The 18,711-nt window shown below is 38.3% G+C and overlaps 1 protein-coding gene across 1 annotated transcript in view; it reads left to right on the forward strand.

Moving 5' to 3' along the window:
• The first annotated feature begins 206 nt into the window (after positions 1–206).
• CPPED1 (calcineurin like phosphoesterase domain containing 1) overlaps positions 207–18,711 on the forward strand; it is a 146,235-nt gene continuing 127,730 nt past the window's right edge. Inside the window, exon 1 of the mRNA XM_007498620.3 lies at positions 207–640. Within this exon, the coding sequence (XP_007498682.1) occupies positions 574–640 (67 nt within the window). The 5' untranslated portion in view covers positions 207–573. The remainder of the gene's footprint in view (positions 641–18,711) is intronic.

Consider the following 18,711-nt stretch of genomic DNA (forward strand, 5'->3'; position numbering starts at 1 on the left):
GGATACAACTGTTTCTGACATCTCAGGGCCTGGGTCTGAATCTCAAACTAGATGTTTTTTGGCGAGGATTGGAGGCATGTAGGTTACAAGGGTCTTTCTCACAAAGAGAAGACGGTAGGGCCAGATGGCACTCAGTTCTTGACCTTCAAGGCCCCAGCTATGATACTATCCCACAAGGGACTTTTTCATTGCTGGCCTCCCAGTATTGCGGCTTCCCACACAGCTCCCCAGTTTCTTCCTCTACTCTCTTCTAAGGTGGCCGAAATGAGCAGCTGATGAAGGGGAGCAAAGGTGGTGACAAAGACGTCAACTCCAAGAGCGCGCAGACTTCCGGATAATGAAGCCTGCCAGCTGCCTTCTCTGGCCCAGGCGCCACGATCGAGCCTGGAGAGATCGATGCGCGGCAACTTTGACCCCTGCAGGCTAGACTAGAGGCACGAGGAACTGAGGACTCCTCCACCCAGGCCACCCCGCCCATCCTACCCCGTTTCCTCCTGTCCCGCCCAGAGCGAAGGGCGCTGAGTGTTCCGTGTATTTATCCAGCCATCCAAACTCCCCTCTGGTGTAAGCAACATGGCCGGGGAGGATACGGACGTTTTCTTCCGAGCTCGGAACCGGACCCTGGACGTTTTCCCAGAAGGTACGCCCACCCCGGCCCCGGATGGGGGGAGGAGCCGAGGCTGTGATATGCACGGAACTTTCAGAGCGCTGAGACTGGGGGTTGGGGAGGTGCTCATTTCTCACCGGCCTTTTTTGTCTGATATGCTCAATAGGCAGCTGGGGGGCGGGAATTGTCTTCGCACGGAGTCTTTTTCGTACGGCGTTGCCCGGGGTCCCTTAGCAACGGAGCTCTAGTCTCTGTGAGCGCCTGACTGCTTGTGTTTTAGAACTCGGGAGGGACCCCGGATTCCTCCCCCCACCCTCCAGGGGCCCGCTCTGGCCTTAGCACCAAGCATTCTACCCAGAAAACCAACTCAGTGGTGGAGAGATTGAGGAAAAAAAGGGGGCTTCTCAGCGAGAGGGTCAGGGGGATCAGACAGGATGGATCAACGAAGGTTCTCCACCTCCACCCCCTCTCAGGTTTAGGGCTTTCCCTTCTTGGGTCTGAAGAATTCCTACGCCAAATTCGGCATAAACAAATTCCTTAAAGGAACTGCGGGCAATCTGCGCAGGGGAGAGAACTCAGACTGCCCATTTCCTAATGAGTTATACCTCCTGAGATTGGGAAAAGATAATGAGGCTGATCTAAAATCCAAGTATCCAAACGCCCTCTTAATAACTCGCTTTCTGGGTAAAATTCATGTGTTTATTTTTTTTTTCTCCAGCGACAGTGCCTTCAACGTGTAACATCCTCTTAAACTCTAAAAACTGAGATTATTTAATTTTAAAGATGGATTGGGGAGAGAATAGAGGATTTTGTTCCATGTAGTTAACTCTGAAATAAAGACTTATTGGGAGCAGAATTAAATCCTTTGAGAGAGCTGGCTTCATTTCTAAGGGTTTGATAAGTTTTTCACTTTTAAGCAAAGCAAAGTTAAGATCAGCAGTGTCATTTATTAAGCACCTGCTATCAATGCATGTCATTGGAACTATTTGCTAAAAACCAAATAGTTCTTAGGTTTTTTGGAGGGAAGTACAGAAGTTGTTCAAAGAAAATTAAATATAAGGTAATTTGAAGAAGGAGAAAACACTAATAAGAGGAGGATAGGCTCAGCTTTATTTAGCTAGTGGCACATAAACTGAACATTGAATAAAGATTTTGAGAAGTGAACTAAGGCACATTGGTCATGGAGACAGCTTGTGTTAAAGTACTAAGATGGAAAATAGAAATATTATTTGTAGCAGCCCAGGGGCAAGGGGAACAGTCAGTCTTGGGCATGCTCAGTAGTGCTCATGGCTGGGAAGGCCTCTGACCCTTGACCCCAGCTTCTCCCAGGTTAGGCGGGAAAACAGGTTTCTTTGTTCTCACCTGGTTAAGAGAAACCACACCTATGCCTTGTCATTAACCAATGAGGGTCATCCCTATGTACTGTGTATATTTGCATATCAAAAACTATATCTAGCCCAGCAGGCTCCGCCTTCATTCTCTCTCTGCTCTCTGCTCTCTGCGCTCCTTCTCTTTCAGGCTACCTGATGGCTGTCCTTGCAGGAGCTTGGCCTCTGGCCAAGCTCCATCTTTAATCTTTCTCTATTCACCTCTCTGACCTGCGTGGTATGGATCTCAGGACTGGAAAAGCCTACAGAATTGGTCCTTTGATCAGAGCTTAGCTGTGGCTCATTGATAATTAATAAAGACTCATCCTGAACACCTCATATCTCTATTAGGACTCCGTCACTTCCCTCGTGGTATCAAAACTTCTATCCTGTCTCTATCTTCCTACCTTGTGGCTTCTCTCACCTCAGAGAGAGCTACATTATTGGCAATTAATTAAATATGAAAGAGAAAGAAGAAAATTCAGAGATGATTACAAAATTGTAAACATGGGTAATTGTAAGAATGGTGGCAACAAAATAGAAATGGGTAGTTTAGGTTCAGTAATAGGAATGAGTTTCATTTTGGAAATGGAGTTTGAGATGGTGACCATACATCCAAAGGTAGATTCCATAACGCAGTTGTTGAGATGAGACATGTAGCATCCCAAGCATATTCACATCTATGAATCATAAATGATTGTATGGCGACTGTGGCTCCAAGCATGAGGTTTTACCGATAAGATTTGTGAAGGTAACCTTGACCTGATCACGTGGCCTATTGCCTAAGACAAACCCATTAGCATGCTCGGAGCACTCCCCGGGGAAAGTGCGGTTATGACCTACACGCCCAAAAGGTGTTCCCTCCACTATACCACCCAATCTTGATTGTCTAAGATATGTGATGTAATTGTTAAGTGATTAGAGGCATCTCTTTGCCTCCTCATCAATAAAAGCAAAGGCAACCCCTGGGATTTTCTCTTTTTAGGAAACTTCTTTCCCCATCTAGGATCTCCGTTCTTCTCTCTCTCTTTCCTCCAAGTCCTCTCCTTCCCCGAGGCTGTAACCATCTCGGCCTGCATTCTCTACCTTAATCTCCTCAACCACCTGGTATTCCATTAATCCTCATTTTCCACCTTAAGGAAAATCATCAGGGTTGCCTGCCCTATCCAACCACTGACTTGTTGGTGTCTTTCATTTCCACCCTGGTTCTCGATTCCTATCTCTCCTGGGGTCCCATTACAAAGGTGAACCCCTTCCCTTGTGGGACCCTGCTGGTCAGGGAAGTTCATTAGGGACAAACCCACAAGACAGAAAAGATGTCAAAGGATTTTTGGAATTGGAATGAACTTTAAAGGGACAGAAAAGATGTTAATGAATTTTAGAACTGGAATGAACTTTAGAGGAGAGATGCTCTCATTTTTAGATGAAACAGACCTAGATAAATTAAGTTTAGCATCCCTTCTGAACTCCAAACTATACTCACAAATTAGGGTCCTTTCGAGGTCTCCTACTACCCCAGGTTCAGCTACTCTGGATCTTCATTCCTAAAACTATAGCTCACGAGTCCCCCTAGTGTCCACCTTTAATAATCAATTAAATCAAATGCATTTGTTAAGAAGGAATAATAAAAATAATAGTAACAATATTCGTCCCATAAAGCTGGAGTTCGCTAGCTCTCCCATAAATAAAGTGTTAAGAGTGAGAACACATTTAGAATAGGGAAGGAAAGGAGGAGAAAATAAGCATTATTCAACAGCTACATATATATGTATATATATATTTTTTTTTTTTTTTTAATATGACTAAATGCTTAAAAAAAATACAAATACTAGTACACCAGTAGAAATGCACTCACCACAATGGCCATGTCATCTCATATGGCACTTTGGGAATTTTTTCCTCTTATTGAGGTGTTCTTATGCGCCTTCCTTCATGAATATCATCTCAGCTGGGTTGATGAGTCATTTGGCTTCTTGAGCCTGCCCTTTTCTGTCAAGATCAACTTCTACCTGCCAAGACTAATTCTCTCTGGAATCCATAGTTGGTTCTTTTCTCTGCTGCTAGGGGTTTCTCTTTTAGCTCTGACCATTGGTGGGAAAGTAGGGGGAAGGATCACCCTTCTCAAAACTGGCTGACACACTTACTTTTTAAGGGGTGCTAGAGATGTAGCCAGTCTTTAGTTTGAATGGTAGCAAGCTCTCCCTCTCTATCAGGAAGAATTCCTTCAGATTTTATAAGGAGTAACAGAGAAACATCTATGTACTTCAATTTATACAATAAGCTCTTCAGCACTCTATCTGCTTCCTTCTCTCCATTTGAGGTAAAATTAATCAGTTTCCACTCCCAAAAGTAAATTGCCACAGTCACACAGGTAGCAAATAGCAGTGAGAGCTTGAACTGAATCTATCAATTTGAGAGTTAAATTCTAGAGATGATAATTGGGAATTGATGAGTTCACCATGGGGATACCTATAGAGGAAAAAAAAAGGCTAAGAACAGAGATTTGGGAGACATGTATATTTGAAGATGAGAAATAGATGATTCATTAAGGGAGACTGAGAAGGAAAAGTCAGAGAGGTAGGAGGAGAAAGAAAAAGCAGGATTCATAGAAGCCATGGAAGGAGAGTAAGGTCTCTGGATCTGTAGAAAAGATGGTGCTTACAATAATGATTTTCTCATTAAAGTAATGAATAAGGGTCTGCTAGAATGGTGTGTCTGTAGATTGTTTAGGAGGTTTAAGGAGAAAGTAAAAGGTTTGGAATAGCTGCTTCTAAGTATATGAGTCAGGGAAAAACAAAAGGATTGTTGTGTAGCAATGAATGTCCCATTGAAATTAGTTGTATAAACATTTATTCCCACCCACCCCCACCCCTTTCTAATCTCTCTTCTTACAAACACTATTTATTTATGGAAAGTATCAAAGTTCTTAAGTTTGAAAGCAGTCTTTTGGGGTAGAGGGAAGAGACTGTCAGCCAGTTACTGAACTCTTTAAGAAAAGGAGAGTTATTTAAAAGTCTGTGGAAACTGGCTCTTATGTATCATTCAGAATGGTAAATATTGGCACATAGTCAGTTTCATTGGATTTCATGCCAAAATATGATAACTGCTAATGCAAAAATGTAAATATAAAGAATTTAATGGAATAGCTTATACTTTGAATAGTTTAAAAGTATCATATCACTAGGAAAATAGGTTATGCTTTTCCCCCCCAGATCTGTCCTATTCAAAATCTCATAGATTTATAGTGATCATCTAATGAATCCCTTTCTATAGATGAAGAAAATGAGACAAAGAGGGAAAGTAATTTGCTCAGGGTCCCTCAAGTTGTAAGAAGCAGATTCTTAGGGCTCAAACCCAGGGTCTTTGATTCCAACCCTTATTCTGTTTCTATCATATAAAATTTTTTGGACTAAATCATAGGTATTGCTTTTGGTGGTGGTGGTGTTTTTTGGAGTGAGTGTGTATTTTAGGAATATCATCTACATACAATTATTACCAGTACTGATGACTTCTCAGGTGTTATAGGGCACCACCAAGGTCATACAATTTATACTTTGGAAAAATAGGACTTAGTCATACAAAATACTACTGAATAAGATTATAATATAATATGTAATTTTTTTTCTTGTTCTGGGAGGACAATCCACTTGAGGTGGAATCTAAGCCGAAGCTGAGTGACTCTTTAGCACAGTAGGCAGCACGTCAGTCTTATAAACTGAAGGTCCAGAGTTTGATCCTCAGAAGGACCGTGTGGTATGCTGGCAGAGGCTTCTGGAGACAGCAGTCACTAGGTTTGGGCTTAGCTTCCACCTCAAGTGGATTGTCTTTACCTTACGGTCCATTATTCGGTCTGAAACTGCTAGCCCGAGATTCCCTTCAGGGTGGATTCTCACAGGAACAGGGAATAAGGACAAGCTTTGGGGTCTCCAATTTACAATCTAGTCCTAAACCTTAGGGTTCATCAGATCTTACTAGGCTACAAGTTTGGGGTTTCTAGATTCCATGTTGATAGGACCCATTGTTAAAAGTTAAGAAATTCACCCAAAAAAACTGATAATAAAGACAAAAATAAAGAAGAAAGCAAAAGCAATTCAATACCGAAGCTTACAGGGCCAGATAAAGACTGAACTAAATGGGACAATCTCATGTAACTTGTGAAACCAAATGTTCAGACTGTCTAGTGGAGCTCATGATTCACATATCCACTCATGGCTTAAAGCAAAAAATCCCAATCATGACTGTTCATATCTCAAATTGCTTATGACTTAAGGTGTTTGTATATCAAGGTGCCACTGTATAGTGATCAAAGTAAGGGAATTGATAGTCTTGTTGTTGTGTGGGGCTTGAGGTGAACCCTTGGGGTTTAGGATGTACCCTTTGCAAGAATCCAAAACTCCATAACTTAGCTTAGAAATAAAAAGAGAAATTTATTAATTTGGAAATCATGTTGAAGTGGCTGAGAGGATAGCATAGATGGGATACTGCTCCCCAGAGGAGCTGTGTTCTGGGTTGTTTTTTTTTTTTTTAATCCCTACCTTATATCTAGGAATTAATAATATGTATTGGTTCCAAGGCAGAAGAGTGGTAAGGGCTAGGAAGTGGGGTTAAATGACTTATACAGGGTCACACAGCTAGGAATTGTCTGAGGTCATATTTGAACCCAGGACCTTCCATCTCTAGGTCTTACTCTCAATCCACTAAGTCACCTAACTGCCCCCTCTGGGCTTTTTATATAGTCTTACAATACCAGGGTTTATGTAATAAAGGATGAGGTAATCGAATGAGGTTAGGCAGGAGTAGGGAATTTCCTAGATACATCCTGATGGTATCAGTGTCCATCTTGGAATCTAGGGGAGAATCCAAGGAGAATTTTTCTCTCAGGGGGCTTTCCTTATCATGAATCTTTGATGCCCAGGGTCATTTTCCCCTCGGCATTAACAAGAATGCAGGGAAGGAAAGGAATTGCCTGTTTAACCTGAAAAACTTCTAGGGTTTGGGGTATCCAAGGTCCTATGCCACTATGTATTTTTCTATGGACAAGAGGTATCTAGAATTTTACATCCATTTCTGAGTGTCACATTTTAAAAAGAATATTGATAAAGCTGAACCAGAAGAAAATGACCGTGTTTATAAAACTTTGGAAATCATGAAATAGAAGGATTATTTGAAGGAACTAGAGATGTTTAGCCTAGAGAAAATTTAGGTAGGGCACAATAGCCTTCAATAAGGAATTATCCTGTGGAAAAGGGATTAGATTTGTTTTGCTTAGGCCTAGAGGACAGGAATAGTAACAAAAGGCAGAGGTTATAGGGAAATATATTTTGACTCAATAGGAGGGAAAAAAAATTCTACAATTAGAGCTATCCAAAAAATGGAATTGACCACCTCAGGGGGGAAAACAAATTCCTATCCCAGGAGGCCTTTAGGCAGAGTCTGGATTTGTTTGAAATACTTTGCTTTGGATCATGATTTGGGTAGAGTTAGACTAGCAGGCTCAACTGATGGGGATGAGCAGTGATGGGATAGGGGTGAGCAGTGATAGAGATGAGACACAGTGCTTTGAGATCCTATGCTTTTACCAGTTAGCTAATATTGCAAATTATAATATAGAAAAGCATATACTCTGAGCTTTCCACCCATAATATATATCACCTTGTGCTTTCCCTGTCCCCTTTTCCCAGCTAAGAGCTTACCTAACAGAAGCTTATAGAGGAAGGTACCCAAGATATCTCAAAGATTGACAGATGATGTTAAGGTGATAAAATGGGAGGAAACATAATACATGCTCACTGGGGATCTTTGCAATTAAGGGAAATTCCCCAAACCCTGTGCATGCCCCCTCTCTGTTTTTGTGCCCTAAAATTTACCTTACGACATGTAGACCCTTAAAACATAACACTACCTGAAAGAGTGCCAACCTCTTTAATGCCCCTTTCCTGGGTTTTTAGCTTGGAATGCCTCCCCTCACACAACCCCAACCCCCAAAATGCCAAGGGAGGAACATTCTAAGGAAAGGTGAAGATTTTCTGAGAACTGGAAGAGGCAATTCCCCCAGATCTTCAATAAATCCAGCAACCTGAATGAATCCTTGCTGCTGGTGGTCATTTCACCCACCTGGCTTTCCAGCACCCTGACCACACTATCTATATCATCCATGAATAAACCCTTTCATGACTTCAGATGAACTGAGTCTGAGCTGCCAGTTCTTTTGGGGAGAATCTGCATTTGCTTTCCTACCACAAACTTAGTCTTCTAGAACACAACTCCTAAGATTCCTTTCTTTAATTTGATGAACAATTATTTATTGAATATTTGTTACGTAGAAGGTATGATGTCAGGTATTTATTATATGAGATACAAAGAATAGAAGTTAAGAGTTCTTTCTCACAAGAAGCTTGTCACATATTTTTAAAATTACTTTTCCTACAAACCAAATCACCCACCTTCCATTCATTTCTTTCATGCTAAAATTCCTTAAGCTGCTCCTGTCAGAGTCACTGCCATCAAAGCCACTTTGGTTTATCGTGTTTTTCAGGGGAAAGAACTGGAGGATTGTGCACAACCAGTAGGATGTTAATAAAACTGGGAAAGACACTTGGAAATAAATGGTTTTATATGGTATCATTGTTTCATAGAGTAAAAACCAGGACTAAGAACACTTAGCTCTTGTTTCCAAATCTGGTGCCAATACTGTTCAGGTATGGAAGGCTCCCTAGGAACAAAGCCGGAATCCCTTTTTCTCACTCCTAAAATACTACAAATCATTTCTTCCAATTTTCTTCTTTTGTAGGTCTTCTTAAAAGTAGGAATGTTCCATGGCTTAGATTGCTCTGTAATCCAGCAATCCCACTCTGAAAACAGTAGTATGCTTTGGTAGCAAAGGGGAAATTTGTGTTCTATACTAATATCCATTCTAGTCAAACATTTAGATGGAATCTTTTTCAAACTCAGGGCAGCCTAGTGCTGCAGTGGATAAGGTGTCAGACCAGAAGGCAGGAAGACTAATCTTTTTGAGTTCAAATATGGCCTCAGACATTAATTTCCTGTGTGATCCATAACCCTGTTTGCCTCAGTTTCCTCATCTGTAAAATGTCAAAAAACATCAAATGTAGTGAAGAGTCAGACATGGCTGTAAAAGTGGCTAAATAACAATTTTCAAATTCAAAAATCTGCCTCAGTTTTTTATATTCTCACCCCAAGTTTACCTTAAATCCAGCTTTCTTCCTTCAGTTAGCTTTTTCTGCTATTCTTGGGGATTTTGCAATACCATTGGGTTAAGGATTAGATTTTATAGGGAAATAGAAAATATGATTCTTATAACCAAGAAATAATGTTATAAATTGGCTAAATAAATTAATTCAAACAAACAAACAAGAATCACATTATTTCCCTCCCTCCCCTCCCCCCAACCTTCCCACAGCTGATAGGCAATTTCATTGGATATTAAATGTGTCCTTGATCAGAACCTATTTCCATGTTTTTGGTGTTTGCATTGGATGTTCATTTAGAGTCTCCATCCCCAGCCATATCCCCTCGACCCATGTATTCAAGCAGTTGTTTTTCTTCTGTGTTTCTACTCCCACAGTTTTTCCTCTGAATGTGGTTAATGTTTTTTCTCATAGCTTCCTCCAACTTGTTCAGGATCACTGCATTGCCACTAATGGAGAAGTCCATTACATTCGATTGTACCACAGTGTATCAGTCTCTGTGTACAATGTTTTCCTGGTTCTGCTTCTCTCACTCTGCATCAATTCCTGGAGGTTTTTCCAGTCCCCATGGAATTCCTCCACTTTATTCTTTTGAGCAAAATAGTATTCCATCACCAACATATACCATAATATGTTCAGCCATTCCCCAATTGAAGGGCATCCCCTCATTTTCCAATTTTTTGCCACCACAAAGAGCATGGCTATAAATATTTTTGTACATGTATTTTTCCTTATTATCTCTTTGGGGTACAAACCCAGCAGTGCTATGGCTGGATCAAAGGGCAGACAGTCTTTTATCGCCCTTTGGGCATAGTTCCAAATTGCCCTTCAGAATGGTTGGATCAATTCTCAACTCCACCAGCAATGCATTAATGTCCCAACTTTGCCACATCCCCTCCAGCATTCATTGCTTTTCATTGCTGTCATGTTAGCTAATTTGCTAGGTGTGAGGTAATATCTCAGAGTAATTTTGATTTGCATTTCTCTGATTATAAGAGATTTAGAACACTTTTTCATGTGCTTATTAATAGTTTTGATTTCTTTAACTGAAAATTGCCTATTCATGTCTTTTGCCCATTTATCAATTGGAGAATGGCTTGATTTTTTATACAATTGGTTTAGTTCTTTATAAATTTGAGTAATTAGACCTTTGTCAGAGGTTTTTGTTATGAAGATTATTTCTCAATTTGTTGTTTCCCTTCTAATTTTGGTTGCATTAGTTTTGTTTGTACAAAAATTTTTAATTTGATATAATCAAAATTATTGATTTTACATTTTGAGATGTTTTTTCTAGCTCTTGCTTGGTTTTAAAGTCTTTCCTTCGCCAAGGATCTGACATGTATACTATTCTGTGTTCACCTAATTTACTTATAGTTTCCTTCTTTATATTCAAGTCATTCAGGCATTCTGAGTTTATGTTGGTGTAGGATATGAGATGTTGATCCAAACCTAATCTCTCCCATATTGTCTTCCAATTTTCCCAGCAGTTTTTATCAAATAGTGGGTTTGGGAACCCAAAAGCTGGGATCTTTGGGCTTGTCATAGACTGTCTTGCTGAGGTCACTTAACCCAAGTCTATTCCATTGATCCTTCTTTCTGTCTTTTAGCCAGTACCAAATTGTTTTGATGACCACTATAGTATAGTTTGAGATCTGGGACTGCAAAGCCTCCTTCCTTTGCATTTTTCTTCATGATTTCCCTGGATATCCTTGATTGTTTGCTCTTCCAAATGAACTCTGTTGTGTTTTTTTCTAATTCAGTAAAAAAGTTTTTTGGTAGTTCAATGGGTATGACACTAAATAAGTAAATTAATTTGGGTAGGATGGTCATTTTTATTGTTAGCTCGTCCTACCCATGGGCAGTCAATGTTTTTCCAATTGTTTAGATCTAGTTTTAATTGTTTGGACAGTGTTTTGTAGTTGTGTTCATATAGTTCCTGTGTTTGTCTTGGCAGATAGATTCCTAAGTATTTTATATCGTCTAGGGTGGTTTTAAATGGAACTTTGCTTTCTAATTTTTGCTGCTGAGATGTGTTGGAGATATATAGAAATGCTGATGATTTATATGGCCTTATTTTGTATCCTGCAACTTTGCTAACGTTGTTGATTATTTTGACTATCTTTTTGGTTGATTCTCTGAGGTAATGTAAGTAGACCATCATATCATCTGCAGAGAGTGATAGCTTGGTCTTCTCATTGCTTATTTTAATACCTTCAATTTATTTTTCTTCTCTAATTGCTACAGCTAGTGTTTCTAGTACAGTGTTAAATAATAGAGGTGATAATGGGCATCCTTGTTTCACTTCTGATCTTATTGGGAAGTCTTCTAGTTTGTCCCTATTGCAGATGATGTTTGCTGATGGTTTTAGATATATACTATTTATTATTTTTAGGAAACGCTCTTCTATTCTTATGCTTTCTAGTGTTTTCAATAGGAATGAGTGTTGTATTTTGTCAAAGGCTTTTTCTGCATCTATTGAGATAATCATGTAATTTTTGTCAGTTTGCTTATTAATATGGTCAATTATGTGGATGATTTTCCTAATATTGAACCATTCTTGCATTCCTGGTATGAATCCTACCTGGTCATAGTGAAGAACCCATGTGATCATTTGCTGGAGTCTTTTTGCTAGTATCCTATTTGAGACTTTTACATCTATGTTCATTAAGGAGATTGGTCTATAGTTTTCTTTCTCTGTTTTTGACCTGCCTGGCTTTGGGATCAGCATCATATTTGTGTCATGAAAGGAATTTGGTAAAACTCCTTCTTTGCTTATTCTGTCAAATAGTTTGTATTATATTGGATTATTTGTTCTTTGAATGTTTGATAGAATTCTTTTGTGAAATCATTTGGACCTGGGGATTTTTTCTTAGGGAGTTCTTTGGTGTCTTGTTCAATTTATTTTTCTGATATGGGGTTGTTTAGGTAGTCTATTTCTTCCTCTGTTAATCTAGGCAATTTATATTTTTGTAAATATTCATTCATATCACCAAATTGTCATATTTATTGCCACATAATTTTGCATAATAATTTTTAAAGATTGCCTTAATTTCCTCTTCATTAGAGGTGAGGTCTCCCTTTTCATCTTGTATACTATCAATTTGGTTTTCTTCTTTCCTTTTTTTTTATTAGATTGACCAGTAATTTGTCTATTTTATTTGTATTTTCCAAGTACCAGCTTCTAGTCTTATTTATTAAATTAATAGTTCTTTGACTTTCAATTTTATTAATTTCTCCTTTGATTTTTAGGTTCTCTAATTTAGCCGTCATTGAGGATTTTTAATTTGTTCACTTTCTAGTTTTTTAATTTGCATGACCAATTCATTTCCCTTTGCCCTCTCTAATATGAACTCAAGGATATAAATTTCCCCCTGAGTACTGCTTTGGCTGCATCCCATAGATTTTGAAAGGATGTCTCATCATTGTCATTTTCTTCAATGAAGTTATTAATTGTTTCTATGATATATTCTTTAACTAACTGATTTTGGAGAATCTCTTTGTTTAATTTCCAATTAAATTTTGATTTGTTTCTGCATGTATTCATACTAATTATTATTTTCATTGCATTATGATCTGAGAAAGTTGCATTTATTATTTCTGCTCTTTTGCACTTGTTTGCAATGTTTTTATGCCCTAAATACATGGTCAATCTTTGTGAATGTACCACATGCTGCTGAAAAGAAGGTGTATTACTTTTTGTCCTTATTTATTTTTCTCCACATATCTACTAATTTTAATTTTTCTAAGATTTCATTCATTCTCTTACCTCTTTATTATTTATTTTTTGGTTTGATTTATCTAGTTCTGATAGAGGAAGATTCAGGTTTCCCACTAGTATAGTTTTTCTATCTATTTCATCCTTGAGCTCCACTAGTTTCTCCTTTAGAAATTTGGTTGCTATGCCATTTGGTGCATACATGTTGAGTACTGATATTTCCTCATTGTCTATACTGCCTTTTATCAGGATGTAATTATCTTCCCTATCTCTTTTAACTAGATCTATTTTTACTTTGGCTTTGTCAGATATCATGATTGTGACTCCTGCCTTCCTTTTATCAGTTGCTACCCAATAGATTTGGCTCCATCCTCTTACTTTTACCCTATGTGTGTCTACCTTCCTCATGTGGGTTTCTTGTAGACAGCATATGGTAAGGTTTTGGATTCTAATCCACTCTGCTATTCACTTATGTTTTATGGGTGAGTTCATTCCATTCACATTCAGAGTTATGATTACTAGCTGTGTATTTCCCAGCATTTTGATTTCTACTCCTAGTCCTGCCTTTCCTTCTTTCACTATTTCCTTCTATACCAATGTTTTGTTTTTAATCTGTCCCCCTAGTTCCCGCCCTTATTTTACTTCCCTTTATACCTGTCTCCCTTCTTATTCCCCCCTTATTTTCTTTACAGTCTTTTAAAACTACCCCCCCACCCTCTCCCTCCCTTGTAGTGCTTCCCTCCCTACTAGTCAATTTTTAACGCTTCTACTTCCTTATAGGGTGCAAATCAATTCTCTGCCCCAATGGATTGGATTGTTCTTCCATCTTTGAGTCAATTTCAATGCATGTAAGAGTTGAGTATTTCCTATCTCCAACCTCTTTACCCTTGTAGTGTATTGATGTTCTCCCCTCTCCTGCCATTAGTTTTTTTGTGACATATAAATTTACCCCCTTTTGCTTCTTTTCCCATTTCTTTTAGTATTAACCTCTTTTTTTAGCTCTACACACACACACACACACACACACACACACACATACACACACATATATTTATGCATACATATTTCTATATTCTTATTTATGTCTTGGCATTTCATCCCATATAGTTTGTCACTGTTCCGGTTAAGTGTAATTCTTCCAGCTGCCCATGTGATAGCAACAGTTTTTAAGAGTTACCAAAGATCTCTTTTTTCTTATAGGTGTAAAGATTAACATTTAGGGGAGATGGAGAGACTGAGGCAGGTAGAAATTAGTTTCTCTCTGCAAGGAGTATTATATTTTTTAGAGGTTTATTAAAAGTTAAAGATTAAAGAATATACAAGTAAGAAACATGTGCCTAGGCCAGAGGCCTAGACAAAATAACCTCACATCACGCAAGAGACCGCCTGCTCCAAAACGGAAGTCCAAAAAAAAGCCAAGCCCCTCAAAAGCCTTTGAATCAGCTTAAATACCTTCTTGATCTCAGCCCAGGTGAGATTACAAGGCATTCTGGGGAAGTGGAGCAAAGGCTTGTGGGGATTGTAGTCCTGTATTCGAGTCTATTTTTTACATAGGGATACATATCATTTTAACTTATTGGGTCTCTTAAGAAAAAAGTTTTTTTTTGTTTGTTTTGTTTTTCTTTTTTCCCTCTTTTTAATTACCTTTTGATGATTCTCTTGAGTTCTGTGCTTGGCCATCACATTTTCTGTTCAGGTCTGGTCTTTTCTTCACAAATGCTTGGAATTCTTCCATTTTGTTAAATGGCCATACTTTCCCCTGTAAGAATATAGTCTTTTTTGCTGTGTAGTTGATTCTTGGTTGTAGACCTAGTTCCCTTGCTTTCCGGAATATCATATTCCATGCCTTTCAGTCCTTCATTGTAGATGCAACCAAATCTTGTGTTATCCTCACTGTGGTTCCATGGTATCTGAATGAGTTTTTCTTAGCAACTTGTAATATTTTTTCCTTGGTCTGATAGTTCTTGAATTTGCCTATAACATTCCTGGGTGTTGTCAGTTGGCAATTAAGTTCAGGAAGTTAACTGTGGATTCTTTCAATCTCCACTTTTCCCTCTTGTTCTACACTATGAGGACAGTTTTCTTGGATAATTTCCTGTAGTATTATGTCCAGGCTTTTTTCTTTTGTCATGGGTCTTCTGGTAGACCAATGATTCTTAAGTTGTCTCCCCTGGGATGATTTTCTAAATCTTCTGTTTTATGAATGAGATGCTTCATATTTTCCTCAATTTTTTCATTCTTTTGATTTGTTTTTAATAGTGCCCTGCTGCCTTGTGAAGTCACTTGCTTCTAATTGTTGTGTTCTGATTCTTAAAGACTGGATTTCATCCCTGGCTTTTCAGTCATCCTTCTCCTTTGTAAAAATTAAAATTAGTCTCTAGTAATAAAGGTATTATATTTTATGAGGTTTATTAAAGATTATTAGAAATCAAGGATACAAAATAATAACCACGTACTTAGGACTGATTAGCCCATTCACATTTTACTTACCACATGTTGCAGTTGCTGAGTAGAGGAAGAGAGAGGCCGATGTAGGCGTTATAGCCAGTTTAAATACAAATTGTGATCTCACTCAGGTGGGTACTCAGGTGAGATTATAGGGAATTCTGGGAAGTACCAAGGACTTCTGGGGATTGAAGTCTGGGGTTCAAATCTCCATTTTACCTCTTCTGGTCTGATTTTCTTTGGAGGTCATCTTTTATCTCCCTTGCCTCCTCTTTCTTCTCCTTTGCCTCATTTTCAAGCTGACTAATTTTGGCTTTCAAGACACTGTTTTGTGTTTCCAGATGACTTATCTTGCTTTTAAAGTTGTCTTCAGCCTCTCTTAATTGTGCTTTAAATTGTATTTTTACATGTATATGTAAATGTAAATTTACATGTAAATTCCATGTATTTACAAATTCCAAAATTTACATGTAAATTTTACATGTAAAAAAAAGTAAAATCCAATTCTCTGGGTTTTCTGGTTTTTTGCTTGGAATTCTCTCATCCTTCTTTGTTCCATTTGCTCTTTGTTCATTGTTTGTATAGAAACTGTCAATTGTAATTTCTTTTTTCTTTTTCTGTTGTTTGCTCATATTTACCCCTTCTTTACTCCCTGCTGTTGCTTGAGCTCTTGCTCCTCTCATTTTTTTTTTTGTGGTTTTGGGCTTTTCTTAACACCTTCACCCTTGGAGTTTTGTCTGTAAATCTCTCACTGCAGTCTGTGGGCGAGGGTTGTTGGAGCTTGAGCTTCCCTGCCCTCTGGAATCTTTCATGGGATTAAGTCCAGCAGTCTGTGGGAGAGGGGTTTGGAGCTTGAGCTTCCCTGTCCTCTGGAGGCTTTGATGGGATTAAGTCTGACTGGGTTGCTGGATGTGCCCTGAAGCCAAAACCTGGGGGGTGGGGTCAATATGGAGTTTCTCCACTGCTGCAACTATGCCTCCCACTCTGCACTCTGCTTTTCTCCTCTATCTGCTTCCCCACTGCCTGTGTTGGACGCTCTGAGCCCAGCACAGCTTTGCCTGCAAGTTACTCCCTCCAGACCAGCGCCTTTGCCCTCCCAAAGTCCCAGGACCTTCCTTCTTCCTTCCCCTTAAACTGGAGTATTTTCAAATTCCAGCTTTTGGAGGAGTACCTTTTATGTTGAGTGCAGCAGGAGGGTTCCTTGACTCTGTCTTACCATTAGGTTTGATTTTCAGTCCCCTAGGAGCATTTAGTTTGCAATCTGTAAGGAAGAGTTTTCAGAGGTCTGAGTGTTTGCTGCCTCTACACCACCATCTTTTATTTGTGAGTTTTCTGTACCCCAAAGCAGAATATAAATATTTATGTCTTGCGTTTTTGTCTCTGTCCTTCATACCTGGCACATCTTAGTCACCTAATAAATGTTTGTTGACTCTATATGAGAAATTTCAACAATTTCCCCAACCATTTATTCTAACAGTGTTAAATACAAAACCTGAATATAAGGAGCAGTTGGGTAGCTAATAGATTGAGAGCCAGGCCTAGAGATGGGAGGTCCTAAGTTCAAATCTGGCCTCAGACACTTCCCCGCTGTGTGACCCTGGGCAAGTCACTGAACCCCCATTGCCTATCCCTTACCACTCTTCTGCCTTGGAACCAATACACAGTTCCAAGCCAGAAGGTAAGGGCTTTAAAAAAACAAACCTGGATATAATCATGCCCTCTTCCTATTAACATATTATGTTAATCTCAGTTTGAAGGATATTATATAAAAATAAATTGTATGAGTCTCACCTGAGAGACGTACACTTCTAAGCTCTGTTCAAATATTCACCTTAATTAGGGAAATTGATAATTAACCTTCCTTAACACATTTCCCAATTAAGACTATTCTTTCATAACAAATAATTTCCTTCTAGAAAAGCTTTTAATAAATTATGTGTGAAGAAAAGAAATGTTCTTCAAAGATAAAAATATGAAAGAAAGTTAGGAATAGTTCTAAGCATTTAAGAAATAAAGATTTTTAAAATATATATTCAATTGCCTTCTTGTCCTTAGCCATTAGCTTTTTTTTCCCCCAGCATACTTTGTCATTCTTATTGCCATTAAGATAATTTGTGAATATGTGTGAAGAAAAAACTCTCTAGCGAATTAAAAAAAAAAAGATTCTTCTTAAGCCATCTTTCAACTTTTCAGCTTCTTTAGGTGCACAGAGCATCTTTAGTGTCCCTGAAGGTTCCTTTGATTCTCTCTGGGGAAATCCTCCCATGCAATACTGAATAAATACAGGTTCCATTAAAATGACTCACTTCATCTTTTCAAGAATTTGCCTTCATATCTGTATCTGTTTCCTCATCTACAAAATTGAATTAAATGAACTCTGAAGTCCTTTCCAGTCCAGCATATTCTATGATCATCTCAATTTTGTAGCCATGAAAATAATAGAAGACTAGATTTTAAATGTTTTTTAAAAATATAAATGAGACTATGAACAGTATTTAAAATATAATATGATTTTTAATAATCTTTACAGGAAATGAATACATGTTTTAATAATACTAAGAACATTTGCTGAACCATTACTAAATAAAGTATGAGGGAACTATTCATGTTTTAAGTAAGTTTTGTTTTCTCTTATGACTATCTGAAATCTATCAAAATGTAAAAAAACTTTTCACTTTTTTAGAGGCTTAAAGGTTTACAAAGAACTTTCATCAACATGGCCCTATGAAGTAGCTAGTACAGGTGTAGGAAATGTGACCAGGAGTCTGCCTGAACAATTCAACAAAGTTAATGTATGAAATTTTTTGTGTGTCTCTCTTTCCAAGACACTCTTTTTCAAGTAGAATGTCCTTGTTCACATTCTTGTTAGAATACTTGTGACCTCTCTAATCTCTTACTCTCATCCCTTCTGTTATCATCTCTAAGAGATGATTTCCAGAAATCTATTCAGTCCTAGACATTAGATCTCTAATATGTCACAAATTTAACTATTTCATATTTCAAAGTGAATTTTTCTTTAGTATCTCAGAGATATATAATTTGAGATTTGGAAAGGATCTTAGTGGCCATCTAATTCTACCTACACCAGAAAGAAATCCCTACCATAATATGCCTGACAATTGATCATTCATCCTCTTTTTGAAGACCTCCAAAGTAGGAGGGAGGAGGATTGCAATTTTCTCCCTTCTTCAGGCAGCCAATTCCATCCATTCCTTTGGACAACTCTAATTATTAGGAAGCTTTTCCTAATATCAAGTCTAAATATGCCCCTTTGCAGTTTCTATCCATTGCTCCTGGTTCTGCTTTCTGGGGGAAAACAGAAAAAGGATTTCTATTTCAAGCCATAGTCCTTCAGATACTTGAATACTG

Source organism: Monodelphis domestica, chromosome 7 (assembly GCF_027887165.1).
Source record: "Monodelphis domestica isolate mMonDom1 chromosome 7, mMonDom1.pri, whole genome shotgun sequence".
Lineage (NCBI taxonomy): Eukaryota > Metazoa > Chordata > Mammalia > Didelphimorphia > Didelphidae > Monodelphis > Monodelphis domestica.